This window comes from Fulmarus glacialis, unplaced genomic scaffold (assembly GCF_000690835.1).
Source record: "Fulmarus glacialis isolate BGI_N327 unplaced genomic scaffold, ASM69083v1 scaffold27780, whole genome shotgun sequence".
Classification (NCBI taxonomy): Eukaryota; Metazoa; Chordata; class Aves; order Procellariiformes; family Procellariidae; genus Fulmarus; species Fulmarus glacialis.
This window is the reverse complement of record NW_009186270.1, coordinates 48814-60681: the sequence shown is the minus strand read 5'-3', so window position 1 is coordinate 60681 and position 11868 is coordinate 48814. Positions and strand designations below refer to the sequence as shown.

The 11868-nt window shown below is 39.0% G+C and overlaps 1 protein-coding gene across 1 annotated transcript in view; it reads left to right on the top strand.

Annotated features, from left to right (window-relative positions):
• The first annotated feature begins 2318 nt into the window (after window positions 1-2318).
• Window positions 2319-11868, top strand: part of PRRC2C (proline-rich coiled-coil 2C) — a 55012-nt gene continuing 45462 nt past the window's right edge. Inside the window, 4 exon segments of the mRNA XM_009587426.1 lie at window positions 2319-2433; window positions 3681-3858; window positions 7147-7253; window positions 10227-10358. Of these exon segments, the coding sequence (XP_009585721.1) occupies window positions 2319-2433; window positions 3681-3858; window positions 7147-7253; window positions 10227-10358 (532 nt within the window).

Sequence of the window (11868 nt, the reverse complement as noted above, 5' to 3'; positions counted from 1 at the left end):
TCAACATTATCTTAAACCATCCTCAAACTGCTTTCTGCTCTGCCTGCATCTGTTAGGGCTTTGCTGCTTTTGTGAATTGGGGGGGCAAGAAATGACCTGAGTCATCTTTTTTCTTTTTTTTTTTTTCCCCCTCTTTTTTTTTTTTTGGCCAACTTCTAGATTATTCACCATTGTGGAGCTACTTCTTGTTTACAAAATCTGGGGCTGGGATGAGCCTTGGGCTGAAAATTAAAACTGTGTATGAGTTGTTCTTTTTTTTTTCACAGCTAAGTATCAAGTAATTATAGTGTATTACTTGATATGGTTATATGCACACCTGAAAGCTTGTTTGCCACCCATGTGCTCCTCGTAATTATCTGCCCAATACCTTCTCTTCTGTTTGATGCTCCAGGATGATTGTGGTGGACTCTTTATCGTAAATACAAGTCTGGGAGCAGAGAGTAACAGGAGAATTGAAGGGAAAGAATCTGTCAGGTTCTTTCACAGACATTTTACTGAAGTTGCCTCACAGAAGAAGAGGCTAATGCAGGGCCTAATGTCTGATTTAAACTCCAGCTTGATAAACTAGTCTGCCTGGATTCAGGTCTCCAGACTAACTGAAAGCGGTTGCGTGGCCATGAATAATAATAATAGCAAAGCTTGACGTGTTGTTGAATTGCAAATAAGTACTGAGGCAGCCATGAACAGTAAATGGTTGCTTGAAATCTGCTTGAATGATAGCTCCAAAGGTAAGCTTGTCTAAATTCTATATCAGGCTGTTCTTTTTTCTTCCCTGTGCCTGTAATGATGTTTGAGTAGTGAGCTGTGGCTTCTGGTGAAACCTTAAGCCTCAATATGTAGTTTTTTGGATAGATAAGGGATGGCCAAACAGCCGTATTTGAGGTCTGTGTTCTGGTTACATGGTCCTCATGGTGAGCTGGGTTCAGCCTCTTTCCATCCTGTATTTCGTGGTTTTGTGTGACATGAGGAATGGCTGTTGATATAACATATGCTGTTGAAATAGCCAAATGGTGACTAATTTGGCAAAAGATCTGGGAGATGCTTTCTCCTTGGGAGAGGGGAGAATATATTTCTTAGCCATGTATGTGGCCCTGTATGAAGCTGAAGACTGTCCCCTTTGCAACAGTCTGTATGGATTGTAACAGAATAGCATCTGGCCCAAATCCTACTGAAGCTGGACCATCCCAAGGTTATTTGCCATCTTCATTTCTTCGTCTTGTCAATCATGGCTTGTAAATTGAGGGAGAAGGCAGAGGATAGTGGGAATGTTATCATTCCTGTATAAGTGAAACTTCCCTGGTCTTCTGACATTGGTTAATGTCTGTCATGACCAAGTAAGTGCTTTATTCTTTGGACTGCTTGCCCCTGCAGACTCTTCTTAATACATGAGTGCCTTGCACATGAATCGAGTTCCTTTTGAAGATCTGCTGAGACTCTGAGTTTGATCAGGGAGTTTCAGCAGGATGTATAGCTCTGTCTTGCTTATTGCTGTCTGCTCTTAGAATGAAACGCAAGAGTATTTCAGCATACATAACTGTTCTGGAATTCATATGGAAATATATAAAAAATTGTTACTGTAAGGGGGGTAGCAGGGTTTTTGGGTGGTGTTAAGATAAATTGACTATATAATGTTCTGTTTAAGTGAATGCTCACTTGTGTTCCTGCCTGATGATGAGCAGCAACTCTGTCAAGTACCTTCTAAGAACTTCTAGTGAAATATCAGTGATAATTACTAGCTTCTTTTTCTCAAGGCCTGCTAGTCTGGGGGAAGGAGGGAGGAGAGGGATGACCTGCTCTAACAGCCCTGTAATTTACTACTGCAAGAATAGTGTAACTCTTGGTTTAAGGAATTCTTTACCCTCCCTGTCTGAACACACTGTGTTCCTAATTTTGATAAAGAAAACTTCTGACTCGGTGTATGTAATTTCTCTAGCTGCTGACTTCATGATGATTTTAATTGGAAAAAAAGGATACAAATTCCAGAAATACTGCACCACAGTTAGTGGTATCTCAGTGTTTGGCTGCAGGAGTGGGTGAAGTCATTGAGCTTCCCTGGTGGGGAGCTAGCTGCTGGTGGAAACTTAGCATGCTTTTTTTTTTTAGTGAGATCATGGACAATATTTGCCACTTATGAAAGGTTTGATACTAATTAAATGCTGACCCTCCTGATTTTGTGACTTTCAAATTGTGGAGATGGAAATACTTTAAACTTACACAGTGTTACATAAGGAAACTGTCTTACTTTTCTGGTGTTTTTCTTTTCAGGCAAATTTTGAGGGGTGAGCAGGAGGTACCAGACTCGATGAGTTTCCATCGAAATGTCGGAAAAGTCAGGCCAGAGTACAAAAGCAAAGGATGGAAAAACAAAGTATGCAACACTCAGTCTGTTTAATACTTACAAGGGAAAGTCACTGGAAACTCAGAAAACCACAGGTGAGTAAACTGACTTTAGTTTTGCATTCTGTTTCTTCATTACATTACTGTAGTACTAATTAAGAGTGCAAAGTATATGAGCACTTAATCACAGCAAGATTTTTGAACTGCTTGATACAACAGTTAAGTGGAAGAATTCTGGAAAGCAATCTTGATTACAGTTTCTGGTTAGCTGTAAACAAGAGTATTAAACCAGGGAGACAGCATTTGCAGTCTAGTAGGAAGTAGAATGTAAGTATATAACTGTTTTATAGCTGCAGTCTTCATTTGTTATCAGCATATGACATGCCATTCCCCAGCTGTGCTTTTTACCGTATTTCAGAAAACATTTGCAATACTGGAGGTGTTTGATTAACAAGAAGGCAGTGCTTACTCTCAGATCAGGTGCTTTGTCTGTTTTGCAGTCAAACACTGGGTGAAACTTATACTGAAATTTCAAATAATGCCACTGTGGGCCTGCTTTTTTGTGATTGATTGGATTGAGAACTGGGGGGAAATGACACTCTGAAGGCTATGAATTTGATTTGACATATTTGTCTAAATTGGGGGGTGAAAGAGGGGAAATGTGTTCAAACTTTGCTAAAATTTGTCACAATATTATTTTTAAAGGTTGAAACCGAGATGTTTGTGATGATACAACATGCCTAGGGTAGTATTTTGTACTTGTTCACCTGAGTTGGTTAGTTGGTAGGTTGAATGTCCTGTGTAGTGTGTTAGCTTCATGTTGCTTTTTCATACTTGTGGTCTGGAGTAAGTGCAATTTGTAGAAATGTTTTTGCAAGAGCAGCATCTGCCAACTGAAACTGGTAGCAAAAACGAAATGAGCTGAACCCATGTGGGTATTCCTGGACTCATCAAGGTACATTAAACCCCAAAAGGAGCAAAAGGATGATGCTTGACAACATATTTAAAGGATATTAAGACATCAACATCGTATTTTAAATAGCTCCTGTAGCTTTCTGTCACTGAGCATTGTGTATAAAGGTGGGGCGATATATCCTTTTTAATCTCTGGAATAGGCTAACCATAGTGACTTGCTATTTAAGAAGTACTCAAGTTCTCCCAAACAAGTATTTCTAATTCCCTTTTTTTTTTTAATTAAATTATGAAGAATTTTGAATTTCTAATTCTTATCTCTTAAATTTTCTGAATTTCTTGCAAAACATTTTTATTGATTTATGCAGCTTTACATGAACACTACCTGCTAAACAGCACTCTTAACTTGCACTTTCTGTTTTGGTGTGCAGTTGCCGCACGCCATGGATTACAGAGTCTTGGAAAAGTTGCTATTTCAAGGAGGATGCCTCCCCCAGCTAACCTCCCCAGTCTCAAAGCAGAGAACAAAGGCAATGACCCTAACGTGAACATTGTGCCTAAAGACGGTACAGGATGGGCTTCGAAACAAGAACAGCACGAGGAGGAAAAGTAAGTGACCAATGAGATCAGGGTTATTTTGCTGTGCCATTTCTCTCAAGTTTTCCCAAAACTAGGGGTGGGCAGGGCAGGGGAAGAAATTGGCTAGACTTGACTGTCCTCAAGAAAGCTACCAGAGAGGAAATAGCACCACTATTAATTTTTGTGAGGAAGAAGCTTGCTTTTAGGGGGATATTTAAAAAAAAAAAAAAAGAAACAAAAAAACCCCAACAACAACAAAACCCCACAAAAACAACAACAAAACCTCCCGCACACTTACATTGAAAGCAGGATGCTTATAAATTCCATATGAGGGGATAAGTGTTTCATTTAGCCACCTGACGTGGCTACCTTTGTGTAAGTTTTGATGGCTGCTTAAAGGAAATACTATAGCACGTTTTTGTAAGATCAGTGTAATCACCTTAAAATTCTCTTGCAACTCTAGGAACCCTTAGGTACACAGCACCTAAGTTAAATAATAACTTGCAGGTTCATGAGAGTATGCAAAAATCTGTTTAATTTAGTGTGATTGCTGATGTATGGCAGAGAAAGCTCAAAAATTCTTGGTTTCTATACATCTGTTTGAATCTCTATTTTCCTAATGGTTCTTAATATTTGCACTTTCATTTGTTTGGGTAGTATGCCATAAATTCTACAGACTGACAAAAATTTTCTATCTTAAACTTTACACTATTGTTTCACACTCCCCCAATATGTGATTTAAACAAAATAGAAATAATGGTGATGTTAATGCACTGCTGTATACCATATATAATATAATTTCCCATGCTCAGTTTCGTCTGCTAAGTTTGTTTCACGCTTGTACAGGAGGTCAGCTGAAGAAAATAGAGACCACAACTTTTCAATAATCTAATTAGAAAGTATTTTTTGCCATGTAAGCTTAAAATAGGATATGATTCTCACTACAAAAGTAGAAGTGGGTTTTAAGTGTTTATTCTTTGACATATAAATTGTTCTGAAAAAACACTTGAAGATAGATGCACTGACTGTATGTCGCTAATACTTGTGAAAGCAAAAGATGATAAAGGTTTTCTTCCCTTTCTTCCTGTCCCTTTATTTCTCCCTGTATACTTTCCTACATTTAAATGTCAATTTTTGACATCTCTCTGAAAGGCTGTTAGACTGCAGGAGTATAATGTTGTGTTCAGCTTTTCATTTTAAGCTTATGAAACTACAAATTTACAATTTTCTGCCCAATGTTTTGTATAGTACTTTAACAACATCTTCCTGTACTTCAAGGTCACTTACACTTTGTCTAGTTAAATCTGTGTTGAGCCAGTAGCTTGTTTGACTAAAACACACTTTATTTGCATCTTTGTCTGGCTTTCCATAGCCTGCTGCATGTGTTAGAAGTATATTCCAGTAGTTGATGTTGCGTTTAAAAATAAATAAATAGCTGTCCCTTATCTGCAGCTGGAAGGTGTTTGCCTTTGTATTTTCATATGCATTATTCTGATAAAGGCCTCAAAGACCACATACAAGTAAAACTAGTGGGGGGAGGGACTCGTTCCCAGGAACAAGTATGTATGCCCAGGCCACGAGTAAATTCTCCAAAATTCAGACCATCTAATATGTTTGCTCAAGTCTTCAGACCATTTTTGTAGCTACTGCTATATTTCTCCGGTATTTCAACATGCTTATAAATGCTGCAGTTTACATGTAAAGTGTTTTGGTATTCCTCTCGTAAGTGTTGTGGATAAAGGTAACATCTTGATATCAGCTTGCTTTAGTTTAATTCTTTTTCTCTTGTATCACTGCATTGGAGTTCACATGAGTGAATTGTTGTCTGTGATGATGATTTTTTTTTGCTGCTTTCCCAAGTTGTCACTCTTTCTATGGGTGTTGCCTCAGGCCCCTTTTCCTGGATAGTGTAGCCTGTCGTGTATTGATTTGATTAATTCAGCTAGCACCAAGCTGAGTTCTTTCCCTTATCAAATGGTACTCCTATAGGACAGTGTTTGGATAACTCAAATTCTACATGGGCTCAGCTTTGAAACAGTAGAACTGCAAGAAATAAACTCTTAACAGTCTTGTTCCTTGTTTCACTTCTGTGTGACAAAGTACAGCCACGTAAATTCCAGACTTCCCCAAAGTCTGTTTAGAAAATGTGCAGCTGTAAGAAAATGAAGTGGAAACTGAAGAGATTTTTTTTTTAATTCCTGTAATCTGTGGAAACAAATCAAAATTGCATTCAGTTATCCTTGTGAGAAGCCAATGTGTTTCCCCCCAGCAGTGACTTTTTTTTTTTGGTGGTGGTGGTCACTTCTACATCATCTCTGAGACTACCATGCTTTGGGCTGATCATTGCAGAACCCAAATGGAACTGACTTCTCAGTGGCATTCCTCAGAAATTTCAGATTACTTTGGGATCTATTTAAAGCATTTACAATTGTTTATTGTAAGTTAACTGACATGATATTGCATTAGTTATCTCTTTACTGGTATAATAAAGTGATTCTAGACTACTGGATTTACCCCATAATTCCTGTTTTATCAAAAATGAGTACTACTGAGCTGGAGGTCGTGACTTGTAGACACTAATGCTTTGGAGTATTAAGGTATCTGAATATGCAGATTGCAGAAATAGTTGTTCTTGAAAGAAGTTAAACAACATCACTGAATCTGTAGACTAGAAAGATCTTCAAGAAAATGCGTGAGTTTTGTATTGGACAAAGTGAGTGCTTATGGTAAATGTCTGCCTCTTCATTGTTAAGATGGTGAAATTGAGACTTTGTTCTTAATAGACTTAAACTTCTGGGCTCCAATTCATGATACCCATAAATTTTATTCATGATGTCTTTAGCTTTCCTTATCAGTTCCTTTTACTTCGTAATTTCTGATGTATATTTGCATTCTTTCTCTCAGTTCATGGTGGTCGTTAAGCGCTTTCTTCTCTCAACTCCTGAGGCAAGAGAACATTATTCCAAATTATTCCCTTTCATGGTTGTAGATTGATTGGTTTTTGATTGTCCAATACACTACTTCAAAAGTTATAATTCTGTTCATGACTGACTGCATTTTCTTCCCAGCCATTTTCATTCATTCCTCTGCACTTTGGGAAGTCTATTCTTGAAAGAATTAGCTAATTTATTCCAATTTTTAAGTGTTACTATAACAACTCCTTTTATACAAGAAAATGCTTTTTCTACAGAAGAGTGGTTATTGGTTCTTCAGCTGCATAGCTGCCTCATTTCATTCACTTGTTTGCAGTAGTAATCCTGATGATTTTATTCTGTGCTCACCCTCCTGTATTCACAAGTGCTTTTCCTCTAATTCCAGACAGCCAGACGTGCCGCAGACACAGCCAAAACCTGCTGTTCCTGCTCCTCCAGAAGCAGCTCCTGTTGCCAAATCGTGGGCCAACACCAAACCAGGCGGACAAGATGGTAAGTGATACTCAAGGCAGAGGGGTTTTTGACTGGGCCTAGCAGTTGGGACTACGAATGCTGTGGAAGCAACTTTCTTGGCCGGAAGGTGAGCTGGTCCCTGTCACTCAAGTGAGCTCCAGCCTGATTTAGCAGCAGGTCTGACTGCCTTTTAAACAGCTGGTATAGTCACCTCTGTTGGATTGACAGGAAAATGATGGTGACAGTGTAAGGTCTTGAACATGGCTATGGTGACGAGGGAAAATCTCAGTCAGTAGTTATAATGCATACAATTTTGGCATGGGAGGGAGAACCATAAACAGTTAGTGGTTGTTCTAATCATAATTTTGTATCATTTTGTGCAAAATATGTGTAGTCTTGCTTCTATTTAAATGTCTGCTAAAAAAATATTTTTCCCTTTATTTTATAGATTCCTTGGTTATTTTGGTTTCAAAGTGATAGTGTTCAAGTAGGGTTTTTTCTGGGAAAAGCATTAAAGGTGTGTTTTGGGGTTTTTTTAACATAATTGTATGACAGGATGGAGAACTATTTCCATCAGCGTGAATCTTAGCTTGAGTGTTTTCATTACAGATGTAAGATCAGAGCTAAATCTTCAGCGGATTTTTTTAAACTGCTTGTAGAGTGAGAGGTTACTTAGAATTCCTGTGTCTCCATTATGAAAAATAACCTACGACATGTTTTATTCCTTAAATATGAGACCTGGAAGCTTTTTGTGGCTATAAAATAGAGTTTTGGCTTCCAGGTTGAAGAAGTGAGCTCTTTCCTGGATAGGCATCTTAGAATAGTAAAATCTGAATTGCATGGAGGTAACTTCTAAGCCATTATATGGAGTTTGTTAACATCGCATATCTAATGATTTTGCCTTTTTTTGTAGTAAGTATTAGAAGTGACAATTCTAGATTCTTCACTTCTTGCTCTCCTCTCTGTTGTTCAGTGTTTCCTTCATTGTCAAATATAGGAACTCTCCTCCTTTAAGCTTTTGCAGGAGTTTTGTAGAATAAAAAAAAGGAATTAACACTGGTCAAAGTGATCTGCATACCAGCCTTTCTATATAAGCTGATAAGATCATCTCTATGACACAGGAAATAGTGATTCGGCTCAGTGGCTTCAAAATGCATTTAGCTAATTATTTTGTAGTTACCATGGCAGCTTGTGTGCCAAGCGCAGATGGCACCCTCATTTCATTCAGTTAATGCGGTAGTGGGTTTGCTATTTCAAGAATAAATAGAGAATGTGAATTGGCATGAGCTGCTTGCTATCCTCCTGTCCTCCTCAGTTTGAAACTCAGGATACACCTGTTGTGCCCATGCTTTCCTGATCTGCAGTTGGCTGGTGGAACTTGTAGTTTTTGCAGGTGCCCTGTACCTGTTCCAGCAGTCATTCAGCTGGCTGCCTCATGCTCTTGTAAGACTTCAGTAGAGTGAGGCAAGACTAAATCCTTCTCTGATGCTGTTGGTGGCCATATAGAAAGGAAAGACTTCTAAAATGTAGTGGCAGCATGTATTTTTCGGCTCAGGCATTGGCTAAGAGTTCGGGTTAATTGCTACCATAACATCTTTGAATTCTTTAACTTCTTTCTGAACTGTTGGCTGCCAATCTGGCTATTTCAGGTTGATAGCTTAAGTGCTGTCAAGCTGGTCGCTGAGGATGCTATTACTTTGCAATTAAAACATTGTTGCTGTCACTGTGTAGGCTTGAGCAGAAAACATTTTTCAAGATTCGTAAAACTCATGAATGTTGCATGCCACAGGACCTCTGAACAGGCTCCCTTCTCTGGCAGGCCATCTGGTTAGCGTGACTGTGGTTTTCATTCCTCTTAAGCAAGTCGTTGGATGTAGCTGCTTGGGAATGTCAAAGAGTCTAACGTCCATTAACAAAAAAAAAGTTGACTTGATCTGTAGTAGGTGAAGTTGGAATGAAGATTGAAAGATTTCAAGGCAGTTTGTAGGCACAGGGATAAATACTGGTATTTGCTGTCATGCCTTTACAAAGAAAGTACAAAGAGTAAGGAGTTTATCCTGTGGTTGACTCTTAATCTTAAAAACAACAAACAAAATCAGGATCCCTGCGTTTTATTGTTATGGAAAGATTCTTTCACGGATCAGAGAGAACAGAAGCTTTTCTAGCTGTTAGCTAAAAAAAAAAATATATTGTCTGTGTAGCCTAATATGATGTCTCTTATAGTAGCCAGTAGTAAAGACGGTATGTGAACAGGGCATTATTCAGGCTGTTGGAATAGAAATCTTCCCTCAATAAGATTAGCAGTGGTTTGGTACTAGAAATGCTACTGACCTAATAGGTCAATATCCATTGGGGTCGGGGGGCGGGGGGAGGGTGGCATTGATTCAAAGTAGAAGCTAACAAAACTTGCTAAAGAGGAAGATAATCTATGTATTTGGTTTCCCTAACATGTGCAACAGAAGTCTTAAATTCCAATCCAGAGGTATGGTGTCAAGGGTTTTAGAAATCAAAGAATACTACAGTTCTGATACTTTTCTCATAATGTAAAAGCGGTGGCCTTTTAAAGTCCTGAAGAATTGTTATTAGAACAGTAATTAATCTTAAGGGCTTTTGCAGTAACATAGGTGCCCATTCTTGGGTTGACTATAGTTGTAGAATAAAATGAAGGAAATCCTTGTCTGGAAGGGGCAGAGGGGGAGAGGCGTTAACAGAGCTGAGGAACTTCAGGTTCTCCCTGTGTTAAGTCTTGTTCCATTGTCCATTATTGCTCTCTGGTGCTTCTGGATTTTTCTCAGCCCCAAGAGGTGTGACAGTTGGCCCAGTAAATTCAACTTTGGTAGCAAATGTGAATGCTTTACAGGGATTGTTCTTTGCTTATGTGAATTATGTTACCAGTAAATTGTTGTGGCTTTAAAGTTCACTTTTTAAGGCTGATCAGGCTTTTATCACTTTCTGAACTGTTTTGACTACAGAAAATTGTGACTTTGTGAATATCTTACTGTGTAGGTCCAGCTATTCCGGTAAATAGTTATTTCCAGCAAGAGTTCCCCAGTCTGCCGGCAGCTGGGGATCAAGAAAAGTCAGGCAAAGAGAAAGATGCACCTGAAGAGCTCCATGGATCAGGACCCAACTTGCGACCACAAAGTAAGTATATACTACAAATTTTTGTGAAATTGCATGGGTTTGTGTGGAACTCGTTTATTACAAGATTACTTGCGCCCTGTACAAAATAAATCAGTAAATTGATTGTTTTAATCAAAACACTCCTACACTGAAGAAGGAGATTTTTGGGGCTTTCTTCTGCTTTACTGGTGAGTGGAAAATAGGGTATTTAATCCTATGCTGTAGTTCACTTTCCATTTTCCCAACCTAGTGGTTGTGCTTGTGCTCTGAGGAACATTTGTTAGTTGCACAATACTGGAATTTTCTTACTTCCAGCTGCTAGGTGTCACAACAGTAAAATATGTATTTACAGAAATCTCCTAATGTTAACTAATTATACAAATCATCATTAGGGTTGTCCCTAAATGGTTAGTACTCAAGGAGTAGCCTGAATAATCTACAGGATACCAAAAGAGTGGAGTGTGATTTGAAAGGCTAAGGCATCTTTAGCTCATGGCTGAGGTGCTCTGACTAGCTGGATGTATTTCAGCTGTGGGGGGTTAGATCTGGTGGAAACAGCCATAACAGTGCTGGCTTTACATGTCTCAGTGAAGAAATGTGTATTGCTTCCCTGAATCTTTTTAATGGGGAGGCATTTGGGATTGTGCCAGTGAGAAACAAGATTCCTTTCGTCCTCAAAAATTTTTTTTTTAAGAGGTTTGATGGACTAGGGATCCTTTCCTGCACTGTAGGTGGCACTACCTTGTGCCAGTGATAGACAAAATGTGCACTGCTTTTAGAGGGCTTGGGCTCTCAGGGAATCCCTAACTCCTTTCTGTTACAGGCATCAGTTTTCCTTAATTTGTTTTAATCACGTCTTGCAGACTGAGGCCATATGCTTGTTCACGTCCTAACTTGATTTTGATGTGAAGAATAAGTTGTCGAGAAATTCGAGAGATGTTCAACATCAAATTGGGAAAATAACTACGCATGTCTGTTCCGGCCTCCTGCAGGCAGTTATAGTTTTGGTCAGCACTGTACATACTATATTAAGCCCTTCTTTCAGGTCTGACAGCAGAAGGCTAAACGAGCTTGGCAAGTACTGCCCCTTTAGCAGCTGTGCTCCCCAGCAAAGATAAGTCAAGAACTGTAGTGGATACTTAGGAGCATAGTTTAACACCGCTTAAAGAGTTTGCACCCCTAAAGGAACATTATTTACAGTGTATATCTGTGAATTTTTGTTGGTCCCCATGGATCTGAGCACTGCTGCTAAGTTTACTCTTTTTTTTGCCTTAACCTGTGCTCTGTGGGCAGAAACTGCTGAATGAATGAACTGCCTGGCACAAGTGATAGGTCATTAAAGTCACTTACTTTTCCTGGACTTTTTGCTAGACATTCACACCCAGAAGTACAGCCCTCATCGCTTCTATTCCGTCCTTATGAGATAGAGATACAAGCCAGACTCTGGATACCTGTCTTCACTTAGAAAGATAATGCGCAGGTATATGTCATTTTGAGCTGCTTGAGAGTTTCGTGGTAGGCCTTTCATAAG